Here is a 20,441-nt window from a genome sequence, read left to right on the forward strand (position 1 = left end):
ACATGTTAGATCAAGTCATTGAATGGATCAAACCGTGCATGATGTTATAACATGTTAGATCAAGTCATTCAAAGGATCAGAATATGTGTGACATGATAACATGTTAGATTACGTCATTGAAAGGATCAAACCGTGCATGATATTATAACATGTTAGATCAGGTCATTTAAAGGATCAGAACATGTATGACATTAAACACGTTAGATCAGGGCATTGAAAGGATCAAACCGTGCATGACAATATAACATGTTATACCAGGGCATTGAAAGGATCAGAATTTGTATGACATTATAGCCGGCGAAGCCGGTGTTGTGAATAAACGCGTACGTATTATGTCGAAAACCAGATCATGCTGTATCCCTTGGCTTGAGAATTCCGAAGCGCAATGGAGGCCGCCATCTTGCGGATGCGGAAGTATGCATAATAAATTGAAAAACGTTCAATATGAGTTTGTTTCACCCGTATTTGTTTGATTCACATTCCTATGCACCTCTAATTTGTAATTAAAATACTTTAAGACCAACCTCGTTTCCCGGGCCCACACGGACCCTGGTTATCTTCAACGAAAATCGTCACCAAACACCGGAACCAATGAGATTCGAGCATTTGAAAAAATATTTCGAAAACCAAATCACGCACTGGAGGCCGCCATCGACCGGATGCGGAAGTTTCCATAAAACAATTGCGAAAAAGTTCAATAGGAGTTTGTTTCACCCGTCTTTGTTTGATTCACAATCTAATGCACCTCTAATATGTAATTAAAATACGTTAAGACCAACCTCGTTATCTTCAACGAAAATCGTCACCAAACACCGGAACCAATGAGTTTCGAGCATTTGAAAATTATTTTTTTAAAGTTTATTACGCGTTTCGGACGCTGAAAACGGCGTCAAATATTCTAAAATTGACAAAGAATTATTTTTTAGAAATCTCGCGGCCGTAGGGAATAGTTTTTCACGGCCAGAAATACGGTATAAGCGGTTTACATAAAGAAAGAAAGCTCGGTTTGATTAACGACAGTCACATTGCCGTTGAAACGGCGCCATCGTCTGATCTGTCGGCACTGATCTTACTGCAAGCTAACTTCTTCTGGTGGAGGAAGCCGCAGTGCCCGGAGAGAACCAGTCCTGACAGCGACTGAAGTTAGAAGACGACACACATACTGTGAAAACGTATGTTAAGCCCAGTTAAAATTTCTTAAAATAGGCCTTAAGCTAGCACATCGTGTAGTTACTTCCTTAAGCTTCTTGTGACATTTATTGTATGTAGGTATTGGGGAGGACTGTCTGCTCTTCTCTTTTACCAAGTCTTACCAGGTACGGTACCTGCACCGACCTACTATCAACTACCTAACCTACTGATGCCATCGTGATGGGTAAAATAGTGGCAAGAGGCTTTGGCTTCGCCGGCTCATTGCGGCTTTGCAGTCGGGTACTAGTAACATGTTAGATCAGTGTCATGTATGAATCTGCAAATATTCACCGTTGTATCCCTACACCGTGACCGCGGGTTTATTTCCGTTTATCCGGAAGTCACGGCCCAGCTCGGATGGCGCTGCGGTTAATCGGGCCTGTATCGGGAGAGTCAATAAACATGTGCTACAATCGATCGTAGTCTGTCGAGATACCTTACATGGCGACGAGGATAAACATCTAGATTCTAGACCATGACTTCTTTCGGCCATATCGATGAATTCGACCCTCATGAGGGAGATTTTGACACGTATTCTGATCGATTGTATATTAGCCCAGCGGCTAAGTCGAAAAATATTTCACTTTGTGGAGAAATTATGAAACTTTGCAGACAGGTGGAGGACCCCATTCGGAACATTTTTCGATTAGGACCCAACTCTGAAACGCCCCCTGGTGGCCGATAGAAATACGATTGCAGTGGCTAACCTCCCCCCCCCCTCCCCCCCCCTATGACAATTTGGGTGAACAGGTGATCAGTTAGCACCCCATATGAATTTACTTAGCACCCCATATTATTTCAGTGCTGCCATCTGTTTGCATTAGTTTAGGTTAAGACAGAAGATTTCCTTTTTTATGCAAGAAAGTTCTTTGCAGACATCAAAGTTCGTTATCATTATTGTATTAACGCATGTTTTCTTTTACAGGTGGAAAACCATAAACCATGTCCAGGTCATTCAAGATCGTTCCTTTTCAAGTCAATCGGATGAAAATTGAGGATTTTAGAAATTTGGCCTATGTTGACCTTTTGGCCAATGTTGACCTCAAAAATAATTGGTAGTTGTATTCAGTGACCTGATATGTAAATGCTCTTCAAATTTCAAGTCAATCAGATGAAAATTGAGGATTTTAGAAATTTGACAAAGTTGTTGACCTTTGGCCTATGTTGACCTTTTGGCCTATGTTGACTTCAAAATTAATTGGTGGTTGTATTCAGTGACCTGATATGTAAATGCTCTTCAAATTTCAAGTCAATCAGATGAAAATTGAGGATTTTAGAAATTTGGCCTATGTTGACCTTTTGGCCTATGTTGACTTCAAAAATAATTGGTGGTTGTATTCAGTGACCTGATATGTAAATGCTCTTCAAATTTCAAGTCAATCAGATGAAAATTGAGGATTTTAGAAATTTGACAAAGTTGTTGACCTTTGGCCTATGTTGACCTTTTGGCCTATGTTGACTTCAAAATTAATTGGTGGTTGTATTCAGTGACCTGATATGTAAATGCTCTTCAAATTTCAAGTCAATCAGATGAAAATTGAGGATTTTAGAAATTTGACAAAGTTGTTGACCTTTGGCCTATGCTGAGTTGGGTCCTAATCGAAAAATGTTCCTACTGGGGTCCCCAACCTGTGTGCAAAGTTTCATAATTTCTCCACAAACTGAAATATACTGCCATATTTTTCGACTTAGCCGCTGGGCTATATCTACTTCGAGGCGAACGGCATCGCGACCGAAGCCCGGATGAAGGCCGTCTTCCTGTCCGTTTGCGGAGGTGAGACGTTCACACTCGTTAAAAACCTGATTCGGCCTCGGACAATCCAGGAGCTCACGTATGCAGAGGTCAAGGCCGCATTGAAGGAACATTGTAATCCATCTCCTTCAGTCATCCTGAGTCGGTTTAATTTTTACATGTGCAGACAGCAGCAAGGTCAGTCGATCGCAGACTTCATTGCACGCCTCAAAAAACTGTCACATCTGTGTGAGTTTGGGGACGCGATCGATGACATGCTCCGTGATTTGCTGGTGGTTGGCATGTCCGATGACCGCACTCGTAGACGCCTGCTTGCTGAGAGAAGACTGACGTTCCAAAATGCCAGAGACACCGCCATTTCCATGGAAAGTGCTGAACGCAACGCTACAAGCATCGGTGCCACTCGCTCGTCTGGTACCAGCCCTGCTGTGAATCGGTTGGATCATGTTCAGCCAAAACGTTGGAACAAGTCTCGTCAGAAGCCAGTGCAGTCTCAAACCCACAACAACTGTTTTCGGTGCAACGGAAAGCACCCTCCAGAGACGTGTCGGTTCAAAGATGCCACCTGCCATTTCTGTTCGAAAACTGGCCATATTGCTCCAGCTTGCATCACTCGCAAATCGGGAAAAGGAAAAGCTGCTGACAAGATTCATTAGTTTATCGGTTCGGAGGAACCCGAGCTTGACCAGGTGAGCTCTGTTTCCGACAACTCAGAATCGTATGACCTGCTTCATATTGATTCTCACCATAGGCGGGACCCTCTTCTTGCCAATGTTGTCGTCAACAATCGACCATTGCAAATGGAGGTCGACACTGGTGTGGCCGTCTCGCTCATCAGCCATTATGTTTTCACAAACCTGTGGAGTGATGCTGATCGACCCCATCTGAAACCTACTACCTATGGACTCTCCACCTATACAGGTGAGAAGATTGTTCCCTGCGGTACATGTGACGTCACGGTGGGCTACGATAACCGTGAGTTTCACCTACCCCTGATCGTCATTCCTGGAAAGGGCCCTTCCTTACTCGGCAGGAGCTGGTTGAGCATAATTCGACTGAAGTGGAAAAGCATTCATCAACTCCGGGCAGCCAACGTTTCTCCTACCGCAGCATACACACTCAAAAATGTGCTGCATACGTACCCGGATGTATTCAAGGATGAGCTTGGAACCTTGAAAGGACATACGGCTAAACTCAGTGTTGACCGGGATGCCAATCCTATATTTTGCAGAGCTCGCCCAGTCCCTTTCGCCCTGCGTGAGCGGATTGACAAGGAACTGGATCATCTTGAAAATCTGGGGATCATCGAGCAAATCCAGTATGCCGAATGGGCGGCGCCCATCGTTCCGGTCATAAAATCGGACCAGTCCATCCGCATATGTGGAGATTATAAAATGACCGTGAACAGGTGTTCTTCATTGGATAACTATCCAATCCCGAGGATCGAAGACCACTATGCTCGTCTCACGGGAGGCAAGACTTTTACGAAACTCGATCTCAAATCCGCCTATCTACAGCTCCGCTTGGACGAGAATTCGAAACAGTATCTTACCATCAACACGCATCGTGGGTTGTACAGGTACCACCGACTCAGTTTTGGAGTGAAATCTGCACCTGGAATTTATCAGCGTGTCATGGACAGTTTGTTTGCCGCCGAACGCAACGTCGTTTGTTACCAGGATGATATTCTGGTTACTGGTCGTACAGACGCGGAACATCTACAAAACCTGGATAGAGTTCTGAAGAAGGTTTCGGACTCCGGCCTACGTTTGCGTCGAGACAAGTGCAAGTTTATGGTGCCATCAGTCACGTACCTGCGGCATACGATTGATGCCGAGGGTCTACACCTGACAGATGAGAAAGTCCGAGCTATCAAGAATGCTCCTGCTCCATGAGACGTAACCGAATTGAAGTCATACCTCGGTTTGCTTCAGTTCTATGGTCGTTACATCCTGAATGTGACTGACGTTTTGGGCCCCCTTTGTCGGCTTTTGAGGAAAGGAGTCTCCTGGAGCTGGGGGTCCACTGAACAATCAGCATTCCAGACCTCTAAGGATCTGCTCAAATCGTCCAATGTTCTCGTTCATTTTGATCCAGAGAAGGATCTTGTGCTGACATGCGATGCCTGTCGGTATGGAGTGGGGAGTGTATTATCACACGTGATGCCTGATGGTACGGAAAGACCTGTTGCATTTGCATCCAGAATGTTGTCCCCGGCAGAGAAGAACTATTCCCCACTTGACAAGGAAGGATTGGGAATCGTTTTCGGCGTCAGCAAATTTCTCCAGTACCTTCTTGGACATCATTTCACGATTCGCACTGATCACAAGCTGCTGATCAGTCTGTTTGGTCCGACTAAGGCGACGTCTGACACACTACCGCCCAGGATCATCCGCTGGTCCCTGTTTCTCTCTGCTTATGACTACACCATATGTTATAAGCCCGGTTCGTCTATCACAAATGCAGATGGCATGAGTCGGTTACCCCTTCCAGAATCCGTTGATGATTCGCCTACACCAGGATCCATTATCGCACTGATGGATCATCTGGAAGATTGTGCTGTCGATTCCGGCCAGATCCGCACCCATACTCGACGAGACCCCGTTCTGTCCAGAACTGTCCAGGCTGTACAGCTTGGATGGAATTTGCTACCTGAGGGTGACCCAGATTTTGCGGCTTTTAAAGCACGTAAAAACGAACTCAGCGTGGAAAATGGTTGCCTACTCTGTGGATGTCGTGTCCTGATCCCGGAAAATCTGCATTCCAGGGTCATGGATGAAATCCATGTCTGTCACCCCGGGATTGTGAAGATGAAGTCACTCGCCAGAAACTATGTGTGGTGGCCGAATCTTGATGCTGATATCGAACATCATGTTCGACATTGTTACCCCTGCCAGAGCACCCGGAATACACCTGCGAAAGTGCCACTGCATCCCTGGGAATGCCCAGCGAACCGTGGCATCACCTACATCTCGATTATGCCAGGCCTATTAACGGCAGCATGATTCTAATCATCACGGACGCGCACACAAAATGGATTGATGCCTATGTGACACGTGGTACTACGTCAGCAAGTCTCAGACGCTGTTTCGCCACTCATGGTCTGCCCAGGATGATCGTGGGTGATAACGGTTCGTGTTTTTCCAGTTCCGAGTTTGCCGAGTTCACACGTCGGAACGGCATCAAACACAAGTTTGTCAGCCCACATCACCAGGCTTCAAATGGCTTGGCCGAACGATCAGTGGGAATCATCAAATCCGGATTGCAGAACCTTCAGGAGGGAACCCTGGAAACAAAGCTTTCTCGTCTCCTGTTCAAATACCGCATCACGCCACAATCAACAACCGGTGCAGCTCTGTCTGAGTTATTGATGAAACGACACCTGAGATCGACACTTGACAATCTCAAACAGACATATCATCAAATGTTTATAAGAGCCAGCTTAGCAAAAGTTGATGCACGATAAGTCGATATATAAATAATATCGATATAAGAATAAAATAATTATAATATTGTTACGGACACGACTTAGATGTTGCTTGACCGAGCGGAATGGCCGCCGTGTTCGCACAGTTTACCCGATTACACTCGAACGTTGGCCGAATCGCGCTATGCTAAATCAATGAAGGAAAGGACACAACGGCTGGGATTAATGCAACGACACAAGGGGTACAGTTCTCAAGACCTCCGGAGGAGGATATAATATTGGTGATGCAGAAACGGGTAGATTACACGGTAAGAGGTAAAGCACAGAAAAGATGGGCACTTAGACACAGTCTTATCTATCCCCGACAGACCACAGACAAACGGGACAAGACGGACTTACACGGGGATTGATGGCAAGGAAGGGCAGGCAGTCGATAGCACAAGGTGCACCTTGGCTCAGGGGCAGAATCAAACGCGGTCCGGTCCAGAGATGCGGGGAGGTATTCAGCGCTTGGAGGTGGCGTCTTCTCTCTCCGTGGTGTGGGCGCATCTGACGTCACCTCCCTCTTCCTGCGCATGTTCAGCGGGGAGTGACACGCCCTCGGCTCATTAGCTCCGCCCCAGATGGAATCGGTCCGCCGCTTCTATTGGGTGCGGGGGGGGTTACCGGGCTCCGCCCTTGACGAGGAGCTGACAGCGAGCCCCTGCGTGGTAACCCCGTCAGAGCACATGTTCAATGGCGGCTAACCAAGCCGGAGTGAGGACGCACACTCCCCGTGCCGCCGCCGCTGTTGTTGTTGTTGTTGTTGTTGTTGTTGTTGTACCATGAGGAAGAGCTGCGGGGAGGTATTGGGAGGTCCTAAACTTTCTAACGGTGCCATACAATCACATTCTGGTGCAACGAAGAGTCAGAATTAATGGAAACGAGTCCTTAACTGACATAGACTAAGAATAACTAGCAAGATGTCCTATAGTTGTCTACGTGAGATGCGGTGGACCTGGATGCGACATTTAATGGGGGAAATAGGGGGAGGTCGGGGCTACAGAGTGTTGTTTACAGAAAATGGGACTAGGGAATGGGGGATTGGGGATAGTTGGGAAGTATTGGGGAAATAGGGGAATATTTACAAGCGGATATGGATGGATCCAAATCCCATATCCGCAACATTGCACCCTTCTCTACCTCGGGGCGACCCGACCCGATAAATTTTTACCTACTTTAGTGTGGCACTCAGATGTAGTTCCCTCTACTATTAACTCAACCCTGAGTGCGACAGTTTTACAGATGTTCACAAATGAGTAAATATGTCCCCCTGCGACGTTGCACCCTTCTCCTCACAGAAACACACCCACAGGATAACCGAATCGTGGAAAGAATCCTCAAACTAAACATACAGCCGGTAGGGAGCATCATTTATACAAGACTACACTGATATTTACACTACGATCCAGGACCTGTTTTTGGAGGAACACATGCAGATGTTATGCATAGAGAGAGAGCACGCATGCCAGCATCGATACACCAACCCACGAGTGCTCTGTGGCCTTACGGCCTTTAATAATGTGCAGAGCACCCCATCCAAGCACCAAAAGCACCACCTCATCATGTACAGTCAGCACCATCCGGTGCACCAATAAAGTGTTCATAGTCACCGGTGGTGTCGCAGCCGGCCGATGTTCTGCCGCTGGTCTTGCCTTCATGTGGTGTACTTGGCCTTCTTGCTTCTTTAAAAATAACGAAAGGCGCCAACCGCGTCTATTTCTGAATTGTGGCCGTAAGGGGGTCAACTATAAGTGGTTCACCTGGATGGCATAGGTGCCACGTTGACCCAGAGGTCCATCAACGGGTGGTGCTTGCCCGCAAAAGAACTGCGGTCCATTGTGGGCGGCCACCAAAATTGTGGTCCATATGGTGTATCGATCCAGGCAGCAAGCAGCGAAAGTGCAGGCCCACAACTGCAGAGCCAGCACCTCTCTCTCCTCTCTCTCTGCCCCAAAGCCAGATCCTCGGAGGTGGGAGACAAAAAGAAGAAGACAAGTGAGTAAGGTGGTAAGGGCGCAAAAGTGCACGCAATACAAGGTGATGCACACTGGGGGCACATGGGAACCAGGTGAGACAGGTACGTTCCTACCGTACGCCCCCCCCCCCACCAGGTAACCTACATTGCCCCTCCCTTACTCCTTACTGTATCCACAAAACACAACACTACCCATAAACATCTACTTTACACATCAACAAACGTCCCTACTGTCTTCCCCGTTCCTCCCATAAACCAAATTCGTCTTCTCTCCCTCCTAACCAATCAAATTTGCCATTTCCAACTCTCATCAAAATTTGCCATCTCCAACTCAACATCAAAATTTGCCATCTCCAACTCAACATCAAAATTTGCCATCACCAATTCATCATCAGTCCCTCCTAAGGAGGGAGAGATTGAATCACCCCAATGTCTCATCCACGTCGTGATGCGTCTCACAAATCCACACAGCAATTCTCATTTCCTGCAACACAAAACAAGGAAAACACAGGTGTGGAGTCATCATCATCACCTCAGGTAAGTGGCTGCGTATGGTGCGACAGGTTCATCAATCCTAACTATTTCCTAAATGACTTTAACAACTTTACATTACCCGGGGTCTTTCCCTGCCAATCCATTGGCCAACTTACACTATGGGTTCTAAAAACCAATTCCCATTGACCAAACTGTGGTGCTTCTCAATTTGGGGTCTCACTCCCCCGATTCAACACTCGGTGCTCTCGCACAATTTCTGGGCTGTGACGTGTAGCTCTCCCAGCAGGTCTACCCACCTGCACACCTCCACCACTGCAGTTGCCACCCGAGCTTACCTAGCTCCTCACCCTAACCTAACTAACTGGGGAAGGCCCTCTCGCACTCTCACCCCCTCAGTGCCCTCTCTGGCACGGGCTGCCCGATCCACACCCAGGATCCTCAGGCACCCACTGACACTAACGGCTCCCAGAGCCCACCTGCGGCCTCACCTGGCCGACATCCTCACAGTGGTGGAGTGCCCAAACCAACTACACACACTAACAGGCTACATGCCCAGCCATTTCCACAACACTAATGCACCCATCCACAATACCATTCTGCAACCGCACCACAAATGCCAATATCCAACCACAATTTACCTATACCCTCTACCTAACACTTACACTATCCGCCCCGGGTACTCGTGAAAGGGGGTCCACTCTTCCCCCATCCACACCTTCGCACCATGCACACCACTCCGTACCACTTACTCCATGTATTCCACACACCTGTACTTGCACACCTGTGCTCTCATACTTGGTGCCGCCTGCACCCTTCTCTCCCCCAAGCGCATTCGCGCTGATCCACCACACTCACTACTCATACACTGCTCCACACTGCTCCACACACCTGTCCAGTTCTCACACAGCATCATCTCATCTAACTACTCCCCTCTGAAACTTGCGCTTCCCAGTCGTCCCTTTAAACTATTGCGCTCCCTCGTCATTATCATCCATACTAATCTACCTGCGTCCCCACTACAGGTATCAGTCACTAACTAACCTTAACGTTACCTAATGTCATCTTCTAGGGCCCTATCAATATAACCTAACCCACCCGGGCTAGTTTTCACTGCCATCAACCCCATAAACTATAGCGCATTTGCCCCACCTTGTGAGGGATGACAGAGTTGCCATCCCACCACATCGGGCATCTCCCACTACCAATTTTGCACATCAAATTTCAACAAATCAAAAATTTGCCAATCACTACCCATCATCTGCCAATCATTACTGCCAATCCTTTGCCAATCATCAAATTTTGTTTTTCTAATTTCGGGGCCAAAACACTAACCTCATCACACAGTCTACTCACTAATGCCTCTCGGTGCGCCAATTCCTGTCCAAAGCCCGGCTTCGTAAAGCCGAGCAATGAATGCGGGTTGTTTGGTGCCAGCGGCTGGATACGTCCCGCATTCGGTGCAGGGAAGGAGGTTTACCCGGGCCGAGATCCCACGCACCACCTCGGCGTGGAGCCATCCCATGGCCCGATCTCGACCTGCCGGCACGTCTCAACAAAAAGTGGTCGCCATGACAACCCTTCCTATCGGGCTGCCAGCTCCGCCTAATGGAGCACGGACGCGGCCGTTCAAAGCGCGGCCCGGCATGGATCGCGTACGGCGGTTCTTTCGAAATCGCCGTGGTTCGATCCCCGCTGGTCCTCGCGGCACGCGAAGCTGCCCGACGCGCACCGAGGGCCCGATTCGGCTATAAGTCGTTCTAACCTCTAACCCGGTTACCGTCGATGCCTCACCTGCATGCTCACATGCATACGCTACCCCTTTCTTGCTCATACCTCCAGCTGTTCCCATGCTCCTCGTACCTTTCCTTACACACCCAGGTACACTCATTCCACTCACAGCCTTGGTCACACACCTGACCACCGAACACCTTGGCACACATTCGTCGCTCGCACACCTCACCAACACACCTCTTCGCGCCCCCTCCTCGGTCACCTCCTCTGTGACAATCACAGGTGTGCTCTTACTCGCACACCCAACCACGTGCCTCACGACCAACTCATGTGTGCATTCCCACACACGCTCTACCATTCCAGGTGTGCATCCTTCCATTCCAGGTGTACATCCTCGCTCACCTGTCACAACCAACTCACGCTCCGTGTCACTCTCACTACTTTCACCTCCACTCTTGACAGCGCACTCACCCTTACTCTCGACAGCGCACTCTTTCCTCATGCACCCATCCGTTACACACCTTTCTCGTGCACACTCTCCCGTTACACCCTCTGTAACACTCACCACAGGTGTACACTCTTCCTTACTTTTGACAGCGCACTCTTTCCCCATGCACCTGTCCGTCACACATCTTTCTCGCACACCCTCTCCCGTTACATCCTCTGTAACACTCACCACAGGCGTGCATTCTCCCTTTACACCCTCCGTAACACTCCTCACTACGCGCTTCCATGTGCTCCCTCGCACATGTGCTACGACCGACTCACTCTCGACAGCACCCTCACTCCTTGGCACGCACTTTTTTCTCACACACCCCAGAGTCGGACTTCCTCGCACACCTCCTTTTTCGCACACCAGACCTGTCGCACACTTCACCAACGGCCTCTCACGAACACCCGGGTCCATCTCGACCCCCAAGCTTATTAAATCCCCTGGCGCATCATACGCACGACCATATTGGTCACCACTTACACCGGGTCCTCTTCCTCTTCGCTTCTCCTCCATCACCTGCGAATCCCTCATCCGGTTAATGAGCACATCATCACGATCCAAACACAGACTTTGGACCAATTCTTTTACTTCCTCTTTTATCTCTTTCTTATCCCCTCTCCGTCGCTTCTTAATTTCGCTCACCCCTTCTTCCACTTCTTCTAATTTCTGCTTCACCTCTTTTATTTCCTGGTACGTCTCCTCAAGCTCGTCCTCTAAGGCTACCTTGACCGTTTCCATGTGCGTCCTCACCTGCCGGTCCTTCGTCTCCATTACCTCTGTCACCTCGTCCAACCTCGTTGTCAGTCCCTCACGTACCATCTGACATTCCCTCTTCGTCGCTATCAAGTCGTCTTTTAGTTCTTTCTGTGTCGCTTTTAACCCTCCTAGTACCGCAGTGTTCCTTTGTACCTGCTCCACTAACTCAGTCTGTCCCACCGTCAGCTGTTCCACCTCCTGCGTCAGGTCCTCTATGCCCCCTTGCAACTTTACAGTCCCCTTTCTCACCTCCTTCTCCATGCGCTCCTTACAGTGCCTCACCTCCTCGCGCACTCCTCCGACCTCCTCACTCACACCTCTTCTGATCTCTTCTCCCATCACTTGCATCTCCTGCCCAGATGCCACCCTCATCTGCTCCATTTCCTCCCTGTGAGCATCCAATTTAGTTTCTACACCCATTCTGACCCCCTCTATCTGCTGCCCCATTTGTTTAACTTCCCTTTCCGCTTGGTCCCTCATGTCCCTCAATTTGCCTTCCATACTGTTTTCTAACCCCTCTAACCCCTTTTGCATCCCTTCCATTTGATTCTCTTGAGCGGCCATTCTGTTTTCTACCCCCATTAACCCCTCCTGTATTTCCCCTAATCTATTGTCTAATCCCTCTATTCTACTCCCTAACCCTCCGATCTGGGCCCCCATGTCCTCCCTCAATTTCTCGCTATTGGACCCCATCCTTTGTTCTAACCGTTGGCTATTGGCCCCCATGTCCTCCCTCAATTTCTCGCTATTGGACCCCATTTCGCCCCCCATGACCCCCATTTTGCCCCCCAATTCGTCCCTCATTGCCCCCATACTGTTTTTCAAACCTCCAATTTGGTCTCCCATTTGTCCCATAAGGGCCCCCATCATTCTGTTTTCCATTTCTTCATTATTCTTGTCCATAAGGGCCTTCATTTGTATAAAAAAAAAGGTTCAAATCCACCGGTGGCGCTACTACGGTCGCGGGCGCGGTCGCCGTGGCCATGTGCGAGGCGCCATTTTGCGCGCCCGTAACCTCGTGCGCGACGACGCTATTTTGCGAACCTGCCACCCTCACTGCTTCGCTCTCCTCTTGTCCCTCAATTTGGTCCTGGATCGACCCTGCCTCACTCTCCTCTACCGGAACCCAGCCGTCTTGATCTGCCATAGCGCGACTTTCAAAATTCGGGTTTTTATTTTTGTAAAACACAATCAAATTTCGCCGTTATAATTTCGAGCGCGTGAAGCGCGCTTCGGGTCCAATCTCACTCCTCGACACCAATTGTTACTCTAATAGTACAATTGGTGTTCCAAAATTTGGGCCTAACAAATTTAGTCCCAGGTCCGAATCCAACTCCTGACAACCAATTGTTACGGACACGACTTAGATGTTGCTTGACCGAGCGGAATGGCCGCCGTGTTCGCACAGTTTACCCGATTACACTCGAACGTTGGCCGAATCGCGCTGTGCTAAATCAATGAAGGAAAGGACACAACGGCTGGGATTAATGCAACGACACAAGGGGTACAGTTCTCAAGACCTCCGGAGGAGGATATAATATTGGTGATGCAGAAACGGGTAGATTACACGGTAAGAGGTAAAGCACTGAAAAGATGGGCACTTAGACACAGTCTTATCTATCCCCGACAGACCACAGACAAACGGGACAAGACGGACTTACACGGGGATTGATGGCAAGGAAGGGCAGGCAGTCGATAGCACAAGGTGCACCTTGGCTCAGGGGCAGAATCAAACGCGGTCCGGTCCAGAGATGCGGGGAGGTATTCAGCGCTTGGAGGTGGCGTCTTCTCTCTCCGTGGTGTGGGCGCATCTGACGTCACCTCCCTCTTCCTGCGCATGTTCAGCGGGGAGTGACACGCCCTCGGCTCGTTAGCTCCGCCCCAGATGGAATCGGTCCGCCGCTTCTATTGGGTGCGGGGGGGGGGTTACCGGGCTCCGCCCTTGACGAGGAGCTGACAGCGAGCCCCTGCGTGGTAACCCCGTCGGAGCACATGTTCAATGGCGGCTAACCAAGCCGGAGTGAGGACGCACACTCCCCGCGCCGCCGCCGCTGTTGTTGTTGTTGTTGTTGTACCATGAGGAAGAGCTGCGGGGAGGTATTGGGAGGTCCTAAACTTTCTAACGGTGCCATACAATCACATTCTGGTGCAACGAAGAGTCAGAATTAATGGAAACGAGTCCTTAACTGACATAGACTAAGAATAACTAGCAAGATGTCCTATAGTTGTCTACGTGAGATGCGGTGGACCTGGATGCGACATTTAATGGGGGAAATAGGGGGAGGTCGGGGCTACAGAGTGTTGTTTACAGAAAATGGGACTAGGGAATGGGGGATTGGGGATAGTTGGGAAGTATTGGGGAAATAGGGGAATATTTACAAGCGGATATGGATGGATCCAAATCCCATATCCGCAACAATATTTTTACTTCTGCTCTGGTAGGCCGTTGCTTCTGCGACAATGGCATAAGCTATTTATACACGTTAACACGGCAGGAAAAACACCTTGGGGAGGTGGGATATTATTTGTATTAATATTGTTTTGGAATAACATTAATATTATGCTATTATTTGTTTTGTTATTAGAAGCGGCCTTGGAAAAACGCCATGGTAAAGCTAACGTAACACTGATATACACCTCAACACGCATCCCCATGAGAGGGGAAAACTCCCTATTGGGAGAAAACTCTCTTGGGGAGGGGGGCAAATGAATGCGCTACAACCTTCATCACGTCTTGTTCTTCTCAGTCCTCCTGTCAAGTTTGGTTGAGACTGGATAACTAACGACCGAATGTATCGCGTTCCAAAATCGGCACAGACAGACCCATAATTGCGTATTTTAGTTTGATGATACTACAAAGGTACCCACAGGGTCCCTCATCCCACCACATCCCTTGCCTCCACCCACCACACTCCCTCCTCTGGACTCTCTCTGGACTCCCCTTCCCCTCCTTTTCCCACACACCCCTCCCACCCCACTCCCTCCTCCCACCCCCATCCCTCCAGACTCCCAGGCCCCTCCCAGAGAGGTGGGGCAGAGAGAAAGAAGTGGGAGATAAAGGGGTGGGAGAGAGAGGAGGGGAAGGAGTGGGAGAGGACAGAAAGAAGGGGGTATTCAGTTGGGATCTGGAGGGAGAGACAGAAGGAGGAGGGATGAGAGTGAAAGAGGGGGAAGGAAAAGAGAGGTGGGGGGAAGAGTGAGGAAGCGTGGGAGATTTCACTCCTTCCCCTCACTCTTCAACCCCTTCCCACCCCTTACCTCCAGATTCCCAGCCACCCTCCCAAAGAGAGGGGAGCATGAGAAAGAGGTGGGAGACAGAGAGAGATGTGGGAGAGAAAGATATGGGGGAAGGATAGAAAGGAGAGAGAAACAGAGAGAGGGGGGGGGGGGGGGATTCAGTTGGGGTCAGGAGGGAGAGTGAGGGGATTGGAGAGACAGGAGTGGGGCAGGGGGAGGAGCGAGAGGGTGGGAGAGCGGGGAAGGGTGGGAGAGCCATGCCTCACCGCATGTTGCTAAACTGTACACTCCAGGAGGGAGAGGGTGCGAGGATGGAGGTGGAACAAGAGAAAGAGTGAGAGGTGGGAGGGCGGTTGAGGGGGGGGAGGGGATCGAGAAGAGTGAGAGTGAGGGGAGCAAGGAGGGGTGGGAAAGCAACAGGAGGGCAAGGATGTGGGAGGAGAGAGAAAGAAGTGGGAGAAGGTGGGGAGGGGGAGGAGGATAATGAGAGGGGGAGTGGAGGGGTGAGAGGAAGGGATAGGAGAGAGTGAAGAAGGGGTGGGAAGAGTGAGGATGGGAGGGGGGGAGAAAATCCGGCAAATGTGGCGCCCAGTTTAAGGTCCACCTTAAGGATGGCACACACATTGATGAAATACTCTGCCTGTGAACAGAGGGTTGACAGTTTATGGCTGGGTCGGGATTCTAACCCAGACTAGACGACTTAGAGCAAGTGTGCATACCTTCCTTCTGTGAAAAATGCTGCTTAATCAGGATGAAGATTACCGTATCCTGCCATGGTGCTTGTCCCGTTGCTTTACTAATTATAATCCTCTCATTTATTTTGCCTTCCTAACTCCTAAGATGTCCCCATGGAGAACCAAACTGCAGTATCACCATGGAAGTTTGTCAAGTTTGTCAACTGACCAAGTGGCTTAAGCACTCAAGCAAGCACTCCACGAAAACAGTTGAATAACACTTTTATAACCTTAACATTGTCTTTAATGTCAATTTGTAATTAAATTTTCATAAACGAAGTCTGCTGTGATAAAAAAAAAAAAAAAGAAGTCATTTACACCGCTTGGTGCTGTATCGCCATGGCTTATAAACATCAGTTAATAAGGAATGGCTGGGTTTTATTTCAGAGCCGCAAATATCTATATATGCTCTGTGGCCAGACATAACAGCTATGAACTAAGGAGCCTTTATGGAATTCATAATACTATATGGATTTCCCGCTTTCATTTTTAACCCTCTGGCGTCTACAAGCCAAATTTATCGGCTCGAACCGCATTCAAATGCATTCAAATTCAAATATAGTAGACTCCAGAGGGTTAAATGTCCAAACTTCCATTATATACTTTAATTAGTCCATGAAAGGTCAACGTGGAAAATCTCTTCATGTAATGCATGAATCACTTTAAGCTCTTATTATGAAAACAATAGCACCTACAAAAGTGATGTATACAGCAATTCGTAGGTATGAGGATCAGACATTCGATGTTGTAAGTGAGGAAAGTGAAAAATATATCTTGAGTGCTTAATCGTGAAGAAACCGTTGCGGCCTGTTCCAAGGTAAGGGGTTTTTGAGCATGCTGAAACTTAAGACCCCTGTGAGGGATAGCATACTGACCGAGGATAAAGACTGATTTTGTGATAATTTAATAAGCTGGTTAATTCTCTTCAAAAGGGTTGTTTGAATGTACCCAAACACCCAGTTTTTAATCGTGCACTCCTATGGAGTTCCCTTAGTATGCATGCAAAGGTTCGGGACACTACGTTTCATGCTTTTGGAGTTATGGAGGGGACACACTGATAAACACTCACTATTATTATTGTCAAGTATGCAGCTGGTTACCACCATGCCTTGGTCGGATGAGCCGAACAAACTTTAACTCCCAAGGCGATCTCCAATTATGGTGGTTATTGATGTGCAAGGGCCTGAAGAACCACAAAGCGTTTATCCTCGCAAACACACGGGTTTATTCCGAAGAAAAAAAACAACGATACAACAAAAAGGTAACAATAATTATTTACAATAATTAAGGTGTGGAATCAAAAAAAAGAAAGCGAATGCTGAGGTAAAAATGCTAAGGTGAGGATCCTCCACACAGACCCAAACATGCACACAGGATGAGGTAAGAAACCCTGCTCCGGCACTTAGCTGGCCCAAACTGGGTCCTTTGGAAGGTCGGCAGTCGCAGAAGCCCGAAGCCACACAGGCGAGAAGCCCAGAAAATGGCAGCAACGCTGCGCTTTGAAGGCGCCGCGGGTGCCCGGGAATGAGGTGAGCAGGGAGCACGGCTCTCATTCCTTTCTCCTCCATCCACTACTTCACACCATTCGGTGCAAGAAATAAAAATCCTCTTTTTTGGGAAAGGACAGCGCAAAAGGACAAAAATGTCGTATATTCAGCACATCGAAGAGCCCAGCAGCCAAATCCTCCTCACTGTCACGACAGAACAGCAACGCTCTCCTCAGAATTTTTTTTCCTTCTTCTCCGCGCTCGCTCTCCGCCTTCGTCATCGGGCCACGTCACTCCGGGGGGCGACGGCAGCACAAGCCTCCTCATGGTCACCACACCAAAGGCCGAATCTCAAAACTTCTTCTCCGAGCCTTCATTCCCGCTCGCGCTCCACCCACCTCATTGGGCCACGTCACTCGGAGGGCATGGCCTGCTGGCCCCGTCCCCCACCCATCGAACCATTGTAGCTCCGCCTCTCCTAGGTGGGCCTTTGCCTTATGTGTCCATTGGAGCGTGAATAGCTTGGCCGGCTGATGTTATAAATGTTAGGGATGGCCACCAGAGGGTATTACGAACAGGGGAAATGAAACTTAACCTCTACCACTAATGAACACAGCATCACCCCTCATATGATGCACATTAATACACAACCTTAAGCTACATTTTCCCTACTTATTACATCGAAATGCTCCTACTCGTCACACAGTCCATACTATTTATATTCAATCCTACCTTCCCTACGGTATTCTCTTACCTACCCCCATAAACATAACATTATTATACATATAGAACATAGAATATTGATTTGCTCTCCAATGTTGTGTCAGATTCGTTTGGATCATTTTTATTGTGTGAATTGTGCATAAAATATCTCTTAACTGCATACTCTCATACCCAAGGATCCAAGGCCAAAAACAAAACAAAAGAGAAAAGTCCTTGATACTTATCAACTAGTCTCCTCCTCAAGAGAAAATATTTTTTATTTTTATGACCAACTTTTATGAAGCTTCCTTGTTGCCAAACAAAATAAACCATTGGTATTGCTTACAAACCAAAGCTTACTTCTTGTTCTGATTAACACTGAATATTCAAGACTCATGACTATTATCAGACATAAATAAAAGCAAGAATTACTCATTGATGCAGCTTGGCTCATCAAATTCAACTACAATACAAAGATGACATTGATATTCCTCTCTATATTTTACGTAAGAAAAGGAGCACTCAACAGGTCATGTCGAGTTTTATTTCCTTGCAGTTTTGGTCAGTCGGACAACTGTAAATGGCTCCAGTAGGTAGGCCGGGTGTTTTCCTATCTTGAGATATTGCCTTGGGGGCACCAACGAGTAATCTGCAAAGAGTAAAAGTAAGCTGTGAAAAAAATTCTTAATATGTCCACTTTTGACTGTCTTTAAGAATATAAAACACATCGGGAAATTATATATGGTAATGGAAGTATTTTGATCTGGATATCCTGATGACACCAGTATTTTGGTCTGGATATTTGGCGAATATGTGCAGAAATGGCCAACTTTGTTTTGGGATCATAAATGGAAAGATTTTCATCTCCTTCCTTCAGCAACTGGGATTTTAGAGTTATTTTATGTACCAATAATTTTCAGAATTATTTCATGTTACGTTTGAGCATCAATGCGGGACTTTCAAAATGACGTATGGAACATACAGAGGCTTTTTGCGCATGCGCTATGTATGTGTTTTCAGTGAGTCGGTTCTGCTTGCTAGACACTTTTAACGCACATGTGGAAGCTTATCCTTTCACCAATATGTGCAAAAATGTCATATAATTTATCTTGTGGTCCCGGGACCAAACAAAATAACATATATACGTGTATATATTACAAAATTATTAATTTTTACATTATTCAATGCAATTTAAATTAATAATTACATTATTAATGTTATTACAAAACAATATTAGTACTATTAATGTCCCACTTCCTCAAGGCGTTTTTCCTGCAGTGATAACGTGTATAAATAGCTTATAGTTATAATGGCGTTTCCGTGGGGGCAAGAGCTTCTACAGGAAGTAAAAAATATTATAAACCACAAATATGTATGCTTAGCTTTTTAAACAGTCGCTAATGCCCTTTATAACACTAAATGCAAATTATGTATAACCTACAAATGTTGGTTTCTCACACTCTTACGATGTATCTCCGAAAAGACCGACTGGACAACCCTCCCATCCACTTTCTGAATAATCCTCTCCAAGAAGTTCTGTCACTCAAGCTTTTGGGTCTCACTATCTGCCATGATCTTTCCTGAGAAAACCACATTTCAAATCTGGCCTCCAAAGCCAGTCGCCGACTGGGCATCCTCCGTCGTGCAAAGTCCTTCCTTGGCACACCTGAGCTCCTCACCACATACAAGGCTTTCATCCGCAGCTCAATGGAATACTGCTCTCCCCTCTGGGCTGGTGCTCCTGCCTCACACCTAGCTCGTCTTCACGCTGTTGAAACCAAAGCATTCAGAATCATTGGAATCTCCCGCGATGAAGCTAACTCCAAGGGCCTCTCACTCACTCACCGCAGGCAGGTTGGTGGTCTTTCCATCTTCTACCGACTCCTCTCTGGCCTTGCCCCCCCAGCTCTCTCTGGGCTCTGTCCCGCAAATATTCCTACAGGTCGCACAAGATCTGCCTGCAACCCTCTTATGGTCAAACTGCCAAAATCAAGACTCTCTGCTCACCTTCACTCCTTCATTTCTCGCTTCTCCCGCCTCTGGAACAAACTACCTCACTCTCTTCAATCCCACTCCACCCTCCAGGTCTTTAAAACTGCTGTTCACCACCATCTCGTATCTTCCCCCATCCAAAACCTTGATCTTTTCTACCCCCGCTAATTTCACCCCAATTCCACTTTTTTGAAATACCAACTTCTGTCCTGGAAGTCCTTGGTGTCCTTGTGTTTTATACTTCTCCCTCCACCCCCCCCCCCCTTCCCACGCCTCCTCCCCCCAAGCCCTCTCCCTTCCACACATCTCCCTGCTCTCAAATGTTGTGTTTGTGTGCTTCCCCTTCTCTCCCCATCTTGTTTTCCGCTCCCTCTTTTTGTGTGTTTTGTTTGTCTGGTTGATTTGTTTGTGAAGTTAATGTTAGCT

The 20,441-nt window shown here is 47.8% G+C and overlaps 1 protein-coding gene across 2 annotated transcripts in view; it reads right to left on the reverse strand.

Moving 5' to 3' along the window:
- LOC137431101 (integrin alpha-6) overlaps positions 1–20,441 on the reverse strand; it is a 148,492-nt gene that overhangs the window by 118,203 nt on the left and 9,848 nt on the right. For both annotated transcript variants that reach the window (XM_068122009.2, XM_068122008.2), the window contains exon 2: positions 18,551–18,672. In XM_068122009.2, the coding sequence (XP_067978110.2) occupies positions 18,551–18,672 (122 nt within the window). The remainder of the gene's footprint in view (positions 1–18,550; positions 18,673–20,441) is intronic.

Source organism: Myxine glutinosa, chromosome 7 (assembly GCF_964187855.1).
Source record: "Myxine glutinosa chromosome 7, kmMyxGlut1.1, whole genome shotgun sequence".
Classification (NCBI taxonomy): Eukaryota; Metazoa; Chordata; class Myxini; order Myxiniformes; family Myxinidae; genus Myxine; species Myxine glutinosa.